Source organism: Aspergillus tubingensis, assembly GCF_013340325.1.
Source record: "Aspergillus tubingensis WU-2223L DNA, scaffold_9, whole genome shotgun sequence".
Classification (NCBI taxonomy): domain Eukaryota; kingdom Fungi; phylum Ascomycota; class Eurotiomycetes; order Eurotiales; family Aspergillaceae; genus Aspergillus; species Aspergillus tubingensis.
This window is the reverse complement of record NW_023336283.1, coordinates 347,975-360,582: the sequence shown is the minus strand read 5'-3', so window position 1 is coordinate 360,582 and position 12,608 is coordinate 347,975. Positions and strand designations below refer to the sequence as shown.

The 12,608-nt window shown below is 53.3% G+C and overlaps 5 protein-coding genes across 5 annotated transcripts; 3 read left to right on the top strand and 2 right to left on the bottom strand.

The window, feature by feature from the left end:
* Positions 1–429: 429 nt before the first annotated feature.
* lcp5 (small subunit rRNA maturation protein LCP5) lies at positions 430–1,596 on the bottom strand (the record flags this gene model as incomplete). The annotated part of the gene is made up of 1 exon (XM_035503317.1): positions 430–1,596. One exon carries the CDS (start codon positions 1,594–1,596, stop codon positions 430–432), a length of 1,167 nt encoding a protein of 388 aa, XP_035359210.1.
* A 417-nt stretch (positions 1,597–2,013) lies between these two features.
* Positions 2,014–4,112, top strand: AtWU_08208 (transmembrane 9 family protein; the record flags this gene model as incomplete). The annotated part of the gene is made up of 4 exons (XM_035503316.1): positions 2,014–3,118; positions 3,168–3,505; positions 3,554–3,989; positions 4,045–4,112. The coding sequence occupies 4 exons, from the start codon at positions 2,014–2,016 to the stop codon at positions 4,110–4,112; spliced, it is 1,947 nt and encodes a 648-aa protein (XP_035359209.1).
* A 1,002-nt stretch (positions 4,113–5,114) lies between these two features.
* On the top strand, positions 5,115–6,137 carry AtWU_08207 (EF-hand domain-containing protein; the record flags this gene model as incomplete). The annotated part of the gene is made up of 4 exons (XM_035503315.1): positions 5,115–5,125; positions 5,402–5,487; positions 5,586–5,881; positions 5,958–6,137. 4 exons carry the CDS (start codon positions 5,115–5,117, stop codon positions 6,135–6,137), a joined length of 573 nt encoding a protein of 190 aa, XP_035359208.1.
* Positions 6,138–8,382: 2,245 nt separating this feature from the next.
* Positions 8,383–10,256, top strand: AtWU_08206 (uncharacterized protein; the record flags this gene model as incomplete). The annotated part of the gene is made up of 2 exons (XM_035503314.1): positions 8,383–8,433; positions 8,799–10,256. 2 exons carry the CDS (start codon positions 8,383–8,385, stop codon positions 10,254–10,256), a joined length of 1,509 nt encoding a protein of 502 aa, XP_035359207.1.
* Positions 10,257–10,667: 411 nt separating this feature from the next.
* On the bottom strand, positions 10,668–12,495 carry AtWU_08205 (putative AMP-binding enzyme; the record flags this gene model as incomplete). The annotated part of the gene is made up of 4 exons (XM_035503313.1): positions 10,668–11,603; positions 11,667–11,803; positions 11,859–12,123; positions 12,175–12,495. 4 exons carry the CDS (start codon positions 12,493–12,495, stop codon positions 10,668–10,670), a joined length of 1,659 nt encoding a protein of 552 aa, XP_035359206.1.
* Between the last annotated feature and the right edge of the window lie 113 nt (positions 12,496–12,608).

Below are 12,608 nucleotides of genomic sequence, written 5' to 3'. Positions count from 1 at the left end.
TTGTCATAGAATATTTACAGTAGATAAAGGCACATGAAGGGATTTGGAGGGGAAAGCTGGGAATAGTTATTTAGTTGAGTTGGGATGATGTCATGGATGCGGGCGTCGCAAAGGCCGGATGCGACGGGTTGCTTTTCTGGTTTCAAGATCGGCCAACCAGCGAAATGTGCCTGGTGCCTGTTGGTAAGGTTCTTATCCTACAATAGATGGGTAATTGCATCACTGCAAATAAATGTGGTAGTGAAATTAACTTTTCTGGTATCGCAAATCACTCTGGCTATCAGAGCATCCAGTGCAGTAGGGCTACTTTATGCTCACTGATCAGCCCAGGTTGCTCACGTCCAAACAATCCAGTGTGTATAGAGCGCTGAGAAAAAAGGAATATCAATGATGCATCGTAAAAGTGAGAAAAGTATGTATACAAGTCGATCACCGCTTCCAGCTGTCCACCTTCTTGCGCCGCTTCTCGAAGATCTGTCCCACTCCCATCCCATCGTCGCGCTGTCCATCTTCGTTCTTGCGCTTCCGACTCCGATCCAACGCTGAGCCGCTTCCCTGGGCTCTCCGGGTGAGCTTCGTGATCCGGTCTGCTCCCTCGGTAAGACCACGCCATTCCTCTCCACCAAAGGTTCCCCGCGGGCCCTCGGCACGCAGACGTTTGGCCCGATCCTTCTTGCTCTCCTTCGCCAGACGCACGAAGTTGGTTTCTTCATATCTCGTCCGCTCAGCCTCACGCTCGCGATCCTTCTTAGACTTCGTCTGTCGTCCACCGCGTACGATCGTACTTCCGATGCTGGGCTCGGCCATAGGTGCGGATGACATCTCGGCGCTGACGAACTCATCGATGACATTGGACCGGCGTTGCGGGCGCTCCCTGCGCTCCCGGGTTTCGGTAGTCGGTAGGGCTGTGGGCATGATGCGAGGTGGTCGGTAGATGCCGTCGCTTGTAGCTCTCGCGGCCGCCTTATCCTGCTTGGCCTCAGGCTCGAACTTCTTGGAGAAGGCAGATACGTTAGGCCGGAATGCCATCTCATCTATATCCTCCTCCTCATCCTCATCCTCCTCGTCCTCATCACTGTCTCCCTCGCTGTCGCTGCTACCTTCGTCGGAGCCAGACTCCTCGTCGCGAGCGGATTTCTTAGCCTTCTTGCTCTTCTTGGGGGCCGTGGCTCCGCGCTCAGCCCGCTCCGCATCCTCTGCAGCCTTGATCACCTTGTCGACCTGGTATTTCAGCCGTCCTTCCAAAGGCCGGACACCGCGATCCAGATAGACACGTAGTTCAACAAGTTTCTTCACAATATCGTCCGGGAGCGAGTCGTTCTTTTCGGCGTCCTTGTCGACAGATGACTTGAGACCCCTCAGCTGGAATATCACCAAGAATACGAGGTTCTGCATGTAGGAGAGGAGAAGATCGGACTTGGTGTCAAGTAGCGAGATGCCATCTTGCGGCGGTTCGATCGAGACATCTGAGGGCGCATCCCGCTTGGTCTTGGGGAGCGATGATCCGGTGCTGTTGAGACACGTGGTGAGGGTCTCAAGCAGGGCTGAGATATTCTGCGAGCCAGAAGGCTCTGACTGGGATACGGCCGCCGCCATTGTGTGCTGTGCTGTCTCTGACTGTCTGTTGAGTTGTCCGTCGCCGAGATCGAGAGGGAAATTTTTAGAGACCGCTTATCGGCACGTGTCGATAGGCATCAGCTTAGTCAGACATACGAAGTTCACGTGCGCCCAAGTGCGCGAGCTGGCCTCAATGCATCCGGGCAAGGCGTTCTTCTCTCAGCGAAGAGCCCGGTTTCGGTTCAATTCCTCGTTAAGAATTCCTGGTCTCCATCTCAAGTAGGTGGTTACTACCCGGACCACCCCCAACCCATGCGAGCTTGAAAATCGCTTGTGGCGTGGAAACTGTAGCCTGTATGTATGCCACTTGAAGCTTGGGTCCAGCCGAACCCCAGGGACATCCGCCAGCGACCGACCAGAACTAACTAATACCGCGCTGGAATAGAGATACCCACCATGTGGTTCAACAAACGATCCTCGCCCATCGCCGCCCTCCTCCTCACTGCCCCTTCATTATCCGCCGCTTTCTATCTTCCCGGAGTTGCGCCTACATCCTACGATGAAGGTCAATCGGTACCACTCTATGTCAACCATCTTACGCCCGGCCTAGCGCAGCAGGATGAACAGCTCCATTCCGTCTTCTCCTATGACTACTACCACCCGGCCTTCCATTTCTGTGCTCCCCAAGAAGGTCCCAAGGATGTTCGAGAGTCGCTGGGAAGCATCCTGTTTGGAGACCGCATCCAGACGTCGCCGTTCGAGCTGCACATGGGCAAGAACGAGACCTGCAAGGCTGTCTGCGGCCCGGCCTCGTTTGATGCCCGCAGCGCCAAGTTCGTCAACCGCCGAATTCAACAAGGATACAACATCAACTGGCTGGTAGATGGGCTTCCTGGGGCGCAGATTAACATGGAGGCCGTGACGCAGACCAAGTTTTACAGCCCCGGGTTCGCTCTGGGATCGATCAACGACGAGGGACAACCGGTCTTGAACAACCACTTCGAAATCCTCATCGAGTATCACCGTGTCGGCTATGGAAACCAGGACAAGTACCGTGTTGTTGGCGTGCTCGTGCAGCCGGAGTCCCGGCGCAACTCCATGGTCTCGGAGGATGGTACCGCCCAGTGCGATGGCGACGGTGTCGGCATCACCTTGAACGAGGAGGGCGAGACTGCGGTTACATGGACTTACAGTGTGTACTGGCGTGAGTCGCCCACCGCATGGGCCACTCGTTGGGATAAATATCTTCATGTCTACGACCCGAAGATTCACTGGTTCTCCTTGATCAACTCGGCTGTGTTCGTGGTCTTCCTGGTCGCGATGGTGAGCATGATCTTGGTTAGGGCTCTGAAGAAGGACATTGCCCGGTACAACCGTCTGGATATGATCAACCTAGACGACTTCGACAGCACGTCCGCGGCGGTGGAAGACGGTATCCAGGAGGATTCCGGATGGAAGTTGGTGCACGGAGACGTGTTCCGGTGCCCCAAGTCCCCGCTGCTTCTGAGTGTGCTTGTCGGTAATGGAGCTCAGCTGTTCATGATGACGGGCGTGACTGTCGGTAGGTTAATCCTTTGCATATCAGACAGTCCTCTTGCTAATGGCTATAGTTTTCGCACTCTTTGGTCTGCTCTCCCCCGCGAACCGTGGCTTCCTGGCCACTGCAATCCTTCTGATCTATACGCTTTTCGGCTTCATTGGCGGCTACGTATCGGCCCGAGTCTACAAATCGCTGGGCGGTGATGCCTGGAAACGCAACATTATCATGACCCCAGTGCTGGTTCCCGCGCTCATCTTTGGCGTGTTCTTCCTTCTGAACCTGTTCGTTTGGGCCAAGGGATCGAGTGGTGCCGTGCCATTTGGCACTATGCTTGCCCTGGTCCTGATCTGGTTCGTGATTAGCGTGCCGCTAAGTGTTGCGGGAAGCTGGCTGGGATTCAAGCAACGTGTAAGTCGCATACTCCGAATCTCCATGACGGTTGCTAATTGCTTCTAGGCTATTGAAGGTCCCACCAAGACCAACCAGATCCCCCGCCAGGTCCCTCCGATGACGGGTACGCTGCGTACTGTTCCCTCTCTGCTGTTGACCGGTATCCTCCCCTTCGGAGCGATCTTCGTGGAGCTCTACTTTATCATGACCTCGCTGTGGACGAACAAGATTTACTACATGTTTGGCTTCCTGTTCCTCTGCTACGGGTTGATGGTTATCACATCTGCTGCCACGACCGTGCTTCTGGTGTACTTCTTGCTGTGCGCCGAAAACTACCGGTGGCACTGGCGGGCGTTTGCCGGCGCGGGAATGACCGGCGGGTACGTCTTCTTGAACGCAATTCTGTTCTGGATCACCCGGGTCAGCTTCGGTGGTTTCACCGGCGCGGTGTTGTATGTCGGCTACTCCGCTCTCCTCGGATTTATTGTCTTCATCTTGACTGGTAAGGACCCTTGCGAGCTTCCCAAAAAGACTCACTCCACTGACCCTGTGACTAGGATCCATTGGGTTTTTCGCCAGCTGGGCGTTCGTGCAGCGTATCTACGGCTCCATCAAGGTCGACTAAGCCGTTTGAAACTTCTAACATGAGCGATCGCTCGTCGCGGCGCGGCCCGCCCCCGGAGTCGTAGAAATGCCGAAATCTCCTCCGGTACAGTCGCAGGAGGGAACTCCGCACCGACTCAGCACGCGCGGTGACCGCGAGGACGCTTCACGCAACTGTGCTTTTTCGATATATACATCGTAAAATTCGCTTTGATGCGGTCTGGATGGTGCTGGGCTAGGATATCCCCTGTATAGCTGTGTTTCAAATTCGCATCTGTTGGTTTTGGTTCTTTGCTTCACTCGCGCTTGTAATGGTTATGATGTGTACATAGAGAAGTCGGAAAGTCTGGACGCGGGTGTTCGGCAGGCGACGCCCGTTGGCAGAATTAGAAATGATGGACGCGCACGATTGAATGTACGATACGGGCCGCGCATAGTACGGATGCAGGAATAAGAGTGAAAGTAGATCGGAGCAGATAGCCTCGACCGCTCTAGGCCGACGTAGAAGAAGGTAGAAGAAGCAGGGGGACGGGAAGGCGGAGGGGAACAATTGGTGGATGAGCGAGTGGGAGCCGTGGATCTCAAACCGCTTACGCTTCAAACCTCGTCACAAAGTGAAGCCGCCAAGCCGCCGTGTTCTGGACCCGCGGCTCTTCCAGTTCCAGCATCCCCGACTCTTTCTCCTGCCCATCGCCACGAAGCCTTTCCTTCCTCTCCGTTTTTTCCGCTGTCTCAGCTTTTGATCTGCACTTTTCCCCCTCCGACCTAGCATTCCAATACTACCTACCCTACCTTGTCAGCCGTGCTGGTTCAATCCGATCGACCGCCCTTTCTTCTGCCCCTCGGCCAAGCAGCGCACGCTCTTATCAATCCAACCCAAACTTTCCTCTACCCCGCGCCTTCCGAGAGACCCTGTTTCATCGCGCGTTCTCACCCGTGATACATCGATCCCAGCGATTTTTTCCTCTTTACAAAGACATTCTACATTCGACCCGAGCGCTTGGAGCGTGTGTGTGATCTGAAGATGGGCAAGTCGTAAGTGCTGCGCTTTTCCGATCGCTCCGCATGGGTCTGGCCAGGAACAACAAGGGAACCCCCTCGGGCAGGACAACGGACACCCATGGATGGTCGCACTCTAGCAACAATGACTGCGCTGCGGAGTAATACAGATCCTGATGGGAGTTGTCTGATGCTTGTCCATATTTCCTCGCTGGCGCCCTACTTTTATCCCCTTAGAATCTACCCCTGCTACCCCGGACCTCGTGTGCCCCGCTTGTCCGCATCAAACTAATTTATTCACCGGTCTTTCAGACAGTCGAAGTTGTCCCCCTCCCAGCTGGAAGAACTCCAAAAGGCCACGCATTTCGACAAGAAGGAACTTCAACAATGGTATAAAGGTGTGTGACAGATATATCATGGGTTTGCGACCGGTTGCTCCCGGCCAATTTCCTCTCCCCGTTGTAGAAGCAGCCGCTGACGAATCGCTGCGGGGCAGGATTCTTGAAGGACTGTCCGTCGGGGACACTCACCAAGGAGGAATTCCAGAAAATTTATCGGCAATTTTTCCCTTTTGGCGACCCGTCGTCATTCGCAAATTATGTGTTCCGCGTGTTCGACTCGGATAACAGCGGCATGATCGATTTCAAAGAGTTCATCTGCGCCTTGTCGGTCACGTCGCGCGGCAAGATGGAGGACAAGCTGGACTGGGCCTTCCAATTGTATGACATCGATGGTGATGGCAAGATCACGTATGACGAAATGTTGGCGATCGTTGAGGCGATCTACAAGATGGTAAGTGCTGCGCGCCTAGTCGCCGTTCCATATTTTGGCCCCCACGCCGGCTGACCCCCCCTTCTCTGCACCACAGGTGGGCTCGATGGTCAAATTGCCCGAAGACGAGGACACGCCGGAGAAGCGGGTGCGCAAGATCTTCCGCATGATGGACAAGGATGAGAACGGCAGTCTCGACATGGAAGAGTTCAAGGAGGGCAGCAAGCGGGACGAGACCATTGTCAGCGCGCTGTCGTTGTACGATGGGCTGGTGTAGGGACAGATCGGCCAACGACTACAACAACACTATCACTTGCTGCTGTCTAGTTGGGCGGGCCGGTCGCATTATGCCCATGGTTGCTTCTGCGCTTCCTTGATATGTCTTGGATGGTGAAACTCTCCTCCTGGTGAATTGGCGCTAACTGTTGACATGCTTTATCTGTTTCCGCTTCTTTTCATCCATATTTGTGACTTGGCTGCTTCTTGTTTTCTTTTTCTTTTTGTTTTTTGTTTGCTCATTCTTCAGGATTCCCATTACTGCTCGTATTGACATGATAAATGCGTCCAAGCTTGGAATCCACCGCCACGCCTTGGCATTAACGAAATGCCGGTAGTTGGTCGGCTGCTCATGGCGGCATCCGGTTGATCGTCCGTCTACATTTTTACTTCTTGCTGGAGCCGGAACTATGGCCGTTGGAGACCACCCGGGTATGTACAGACGGGTGAAAGGGGGTCAATTCCCGGCCTATGAAAATATTCATGAATGCTTGTATGTACATAGTCGTTTAGCTGTTATTTTGATTATTTGTTGGCAGGTTGTTTTTGTAGCGGCGTTACTACCTCGCATGTGTCAAGATTACTATTGCAGTGACTATAGACAGATACAGACAGCTCATCCATCGAATAGCGGTTGCGTTGACCAGGATTTGTATCTGATTTAGTATGCTCATTCAAAGGATTACACATCGCATCTTCTTTACCAATACCTCCCAGCAACTAGTACTAGTGAGTACTAACTAAGTACTATACTAAAAGCATCCACATCACCCGGGATTTGATTCGGTGATACATAGTACTAGTAGGGCCAGCAACCAACCAAAATAAACAAGCAATATACTAAATAAATCATTTAACCTTCAAATAAGTAAATATACTTAGTTTCTTCATTTTAATTTTAAAAAAGCTGGACTCCTCCTCCCGAGAACCGGGATCTGTCCCCCATTAGTGAGCATTAATTTGCTTTTTTTTTTTTTTTTTATTTTTTTCCCCTTTCCCTTATCATCCCAGTGACGAATGATGGATTCTTCATCTGCACGATCATCACGCATCACGGACCGGATGGACTACATTGGGCACCGTGCATGATGCTCTTTCTTTTCTTGTCTTTTGTTATTTTTATCTCTTTCCTTTTCTATCTTACCATACATCAGTGTCATGATGATCATCCCACATAAATAAGTATAGTAGGATGGTTCTATTGTTCCTGCGAGTTATTAATACTTACTAACTTCCTGGCTCTAGTATCCGCCAATTATAAAGACGGCCAGGAACGGGTGTGCTTTTCCGATTTTAACCGGGCTAGGATCTAGACGTGGATGGAATTTGAACTGAGTTTTTTTTGAATTATTCCTTGTGTGCGGTCGGGAGGGGGAAGTTTATCGCTATGCGGGTTATGCTTTGCTTGCTTGGTATAAGGTTTGAGTATTGTGTGGGTTGCGTGGATGGCACATGGGATGGGGTTCGTGTGGGGGAGAATTGGAGAATCTTCTTCTTCTTCTTCTCTGTAATGGATGGATGGATGGATGGATATTTTGCAGGTTGTGAGTCGTAGTAGCAGCAGTAGTAGCTGTTGAGTAACACCAGTATAATGATCCTCCTTGGGACAAGTAGCAGTCAAGTGAGAAAGAAAAGAGGATGAGATGATGGATCGCCTCCCGGTGTCGATCCGGACAGGCAGCGGGCCAATCAGTTGGAATCACCCGGACAAACTCGAGGCCATCCGTCAATCCTGGAGTTTCTTGGGAATAATCCTGGAGAGAGTTGAAGGCCGTCCCTCTGGTCCATGAATTTCCTCGCAACCAATTGAGTCCAGACTCTTTCGCCCAGCCCTGCCGATGCGTGCTCCACCTCCAAATCCACCATCCATCCATCCCATCCATCCATCCATCCCATCCATTCATTCATCGCCATCCTTTCCCTTCTCCTCCTCCTCCTCCTCCCAAACATTGCCTTTTCCCCATTCCTTTCTCCCATCTCTCTCTCTCCCTCTCCCTTCCACACAACCCCTCGCTTATCCACTCCCCTCTCATTCTCACATTACTCTCACTCGTATTCAAATCATCCTCTCTCTTTTCTCCCTTCACTTTGTCTCCTTTCTTCCCCCCCTTTTGTTCTCACGTCGCTCGATCTCCCTCACTTCCCTCCCCCCGCGCGCACCCCCCTGCGTCCTTGCCTCACATCTTCTCCATGCCTTGGCTGCCAGATCGCACCGGTCTGGCTGGGGCTGTTGATCTATCTTCAGCATGGTCCGAGTGCCACGCGGTTGTCGGGCCTGCGCTGACGCCCATCTTCAGGTGCGTGTGTGAGTGATACGAATCATAATCGAATCACTGATGGTTCCGTGTTGGTCGTTGGCTTCATTTCATTGTTTGCTGTCCTCCCCCAAGCATCGGGCCGCCCGTCCTGGCGTCTACTAGTCGCCATTCCTCTTCTTGTGCTCGACCCCTGAACCCTGTGTTGCACAGATGTTGGCTGCTGCTTCTTTGTCTGTTGCTGCATGCTTTGCCCCCTAATCCTGCCCAGATGTCAACTGCCGACATTCCTTTCTGGACCACTCGGTATCCACCAGGCTTCTGCTGTTGCTGCATTTAATTCTCCGGGTGTCCGCCCCTGTGTGTGTGAGGTCAGGTTCTAACCGTCAGCATTGGCTCTCATTTAGTGTGACGGCAAATCTCCCTGTAACCACTGCAAAACGCGCAATGTGCCCTGTCTAAGTCAGACCCGAACCTTCAAATTTCGCAACGAAGTACCTGCACTCCAACAACGTTATCGCACTTCAATCTCACCGACTACTTCCACTACCTCTTCTACTTCCACCTCTACCGCGTCGTCGCAACTTGTCCCCCGCCCGCCCCGCGAGAGGGACCCGCCTTCTCCAGGTTCGGCCCGCGGGCGCGACGTGCGATTCGCCCCGCTGCCGCTGTCAATGGACGAATCCGTCTCGCCGTCTTTGACCGTCACTGCAGTCTCCGCACAACAAACCCAGATCTTCACTAATTACGTTCTCACTGCCTTCCCTTGCTTCTTCAAATGCACCGAAACTCGCGTGCCCGTCAATTGGGTCGAATATGTCGACCGTCGACGTGGCGCCATGAACTCATGCTTCGACTGGGCCATCCGTGCCTGCACCTTGTCTTATACCGCCTCCCTCTACGATATCCCTGAATTCAATGAAGTCGCGCGCTCTTTTTACACCCGCTCTCTCGGCGGTCTCGCCGGCCTTCTTGCCGACGAGTCGACTGCCAAATCCGACGAAGCCCTCTCCACCGCAATCGTTCTCGCCGTGTTCGAGAAACACCACTGCACCGGCCCAGAGGCGTGGATCCACCACGCCCACGGTATCCGCGCACTACTGAAACTTCGCGGCCCCAAGGCCCATCTCTATGGTTTCGGTCGTGCCATGTACATCGTCTACCGACCGATCCTTGTCTCCGCTGCCCTCATTGAGGGCGAAGCCTGCTTTCTCGAGGAGCCCGAATGGCAATCCCTCAACGAGCAGATCTCCGACGACAACGCCAAGCTTCCCGATTCGTCATTGTATACGGACGTCGTCGACCGGGGTCTGCGCGAGATTATAAAGATCCCCGGTTACGTCAAACGCGTCCGCGATCTACTCTCCCTGCCCTTAACCAAACGGGCCAAGCTCGAACCCCCCTTGCTGCAAAGCGTACAAGCTACCCGCGCTACCCTGCGCGGTATCCACACCGAGTTTGGCGTGTCCATCTCCATGCTCCGTGCCGGCCACAGTCAGCCGCGCGGGTTCATCGGACCACTGCCGCAATTCTTCTTTGAGGGCTATTCGGCGCATGTCACGCGGGGCGTACACGCCGGACTCACCATCCTGAATTACCTCGTCATCATGCTGGACCCGAGCCAGCGTGAAACCCTACAGAAAGAAGCTCGTCTACCATCCAACCCGCCATCTCCGGAAAGTGTGGTCAGTCCGGCGTCGGAGTACAGCTCCCCGCAGACCCCGTCTAGCTCACCGGGACATCCCCAGCTCGTTGTGGAGTCATTGATCACCCCGGACTATAAGCAGGGTCCGACGACGGACTGGATGGATCAGTTGACATCGTCGATGGGAATGGACGGCGTGCGGGTGCGTATTGTTGATTGATTTGAAAATTAGTTCATGTATAGCGCGTTTGGAGTTGTGAATTGTCTTGGCGTGCTTGTCTTGAGTTTTGGGATGGCTTGGTTGACGGATCTCTAGATACCCATTGATTTGTTTGGCGAAGATGGGACATGATTCTGCTGGATTGGATTGGATTGATGTGTATATGCGAAAAAGTAACGGTTTGGTCTACTGTAACAAACGAATGATTGGTTGCATTGGCCAGATTTTCAGGAGTTGGGTGTATATAATCGAAATACTAGGAATATCAATTCCCGCACAGCTGCAATCTATATTTACTTGTTAGATCTATATCAGCGGAGAACATATCCGCCTATCCATGACAGTACATTCAATATACCTCTCTCAAACATCCACCCCCACTACTACCAATCTACTATATACTAATCAACCCTACGCACAAACCTCTCCAATCTCCCCCTCATACAACTCCAACGTCCTCCACCGCGCCACACTTCCCTTCCCCGTCAACACAAACGGCTTCTCCCTGCTCGCTACAACCACCCTCTCCATTCCCAACCTTACACTCTCATGACACCGTCCATTAACCCTCTCAATATACGGCCTCAACGACTCTACAAACTCCCTCCTCTCCCTCTCATCCTCTACATCCACCCCCTCCACAGCCTCAACCACCAACACCGGTCTATCCCTTCCATGTCCCCCAATCAACGCATTCTTGACCCCCGGATGCGCCACAATCTCCTGCTCCAACAGCGCAGCATTAACCCCGTCCCCGTGCGACAGGTACACGTAGTCATCGATTCTCCCAATAATCTTCCATAATCCCTTATGAATCGGGTGCTCTTGCCATAGATCCTTCGTTTCGAAGCGCGTGAGGTCCGGGTACAGTTTGAAGATGGGTTGGAGGGCGCAGGTAGCGTCGCGGACGAAGACCAGTTCGTGCAGTTGGGATTCAGTGGTTGAGTCGTGACCGCGAGGCTCGAATACTACGCCTGTGTGCTGCTTGTTGAAGGTTAGGTAGTCCCATGCGTCGCTCTGGTGGGGGTGCAGTTCCGTGAAGTACCCGCCGGATTCGGTGCTGCCGACTCCGGGGATTATGGGGACGTGGGGGAGTAGGAGGGAGGCGGTTTTGCGGGATAAGGGGGCGCCGGCGTAGTGGATGTAGTGGAGGGAGTGGAGGGCGGAGAGGCCCTCTGGGGTGAGGGTTAGGGCGTCGATTAGGGAGGGTGGGAACATTGCGGTGGTGATGTTGCCGTGCTTGAGGAGGGAGATTATGGTGGAGGGGGTCGGTGGGGTGGGGGGCCCGATTACGGCGGTCATGTGGATGAAGGTTGTCATCGAGAGGGAGAGGGCCATGCCTACGAACTGTGGTTCGGGGGTGAGTTAGGGATTGGGGTGGATGGGGGTATGGAGAGGGGAAGGGCGTACGTGGAGGGATGGGAGTGGGGTGTAGCAGCGGCGCTGGGCGTAGTGGTGGATTTGGGTCTCGCCGATGTCTGGGAGTGAGGCGACAATGTCTGCTCCGGCCATCATTTCGTGCGTGTAGGTTACGGGTTTGGGGTTTCCTGGGGGTGTAAGTATATTGTATTGATTGTGAGTGGGAAGAGGGGAGGGGTTCACCTGTTGTGCCTGATGTGTGGAATACTAGCCATGGATCAGCTTTGCCTTCCTCGAATGTCTTGCTGTAGTTGACTGGTTCTGCTTCTGCCTCTTGCATGAAGGCTTCAATGTCTGGCACGGTAATTGTCTGGACATGTGGAGCTGCTTTTAGGATCTCTGCAACAGGCGCTTCCATTGATGACGGTCTTAAGTAGACTGTGCATCCTTTCTTCTCAAGAATGTGCAGCTGCGCTTCGGCTGTGACTAGCGGCGAGGGAAGGACCATCTATTATATGCTCAGAATGAATTCCTTCAAGTGTCTGAGGGTCGTACGTACCACCTTCTGCACCTTCGCCGCCGCCACTGCCAGAATCTGGTATCGAAGATCCTTCGGTCCAGCATAGGCAAAACACTGGAATGGCTCGGACGTCGGAGGCAGGTTCTGCTTCAACCAGTGGGCTGCATGGTTGGCCGCGTTGTTCAGCTCCTTGAAGCTAATGTCGCGAAATCCCTGTGACAGGTCCTGATCATCGATCGGAACGGAAACCCATGCTGGGGTGTTGTTTGATTCGGCTCTGGCTTCGATTACGGATGTGAGGATGCGCTGGCCGTGCTTGACTCCAGGAAAAGGGAACGGGGATTGGAAAGAAGATGCCATTGAGTATGTGCTGTTATTAGCGTTCGGTGATAATTGTCTACAACTGATGAGATACTGATGAAAGAAGAGAATTGGCAGCCTGGAGACATGACTGCGCTTTATATTTTTGAGCA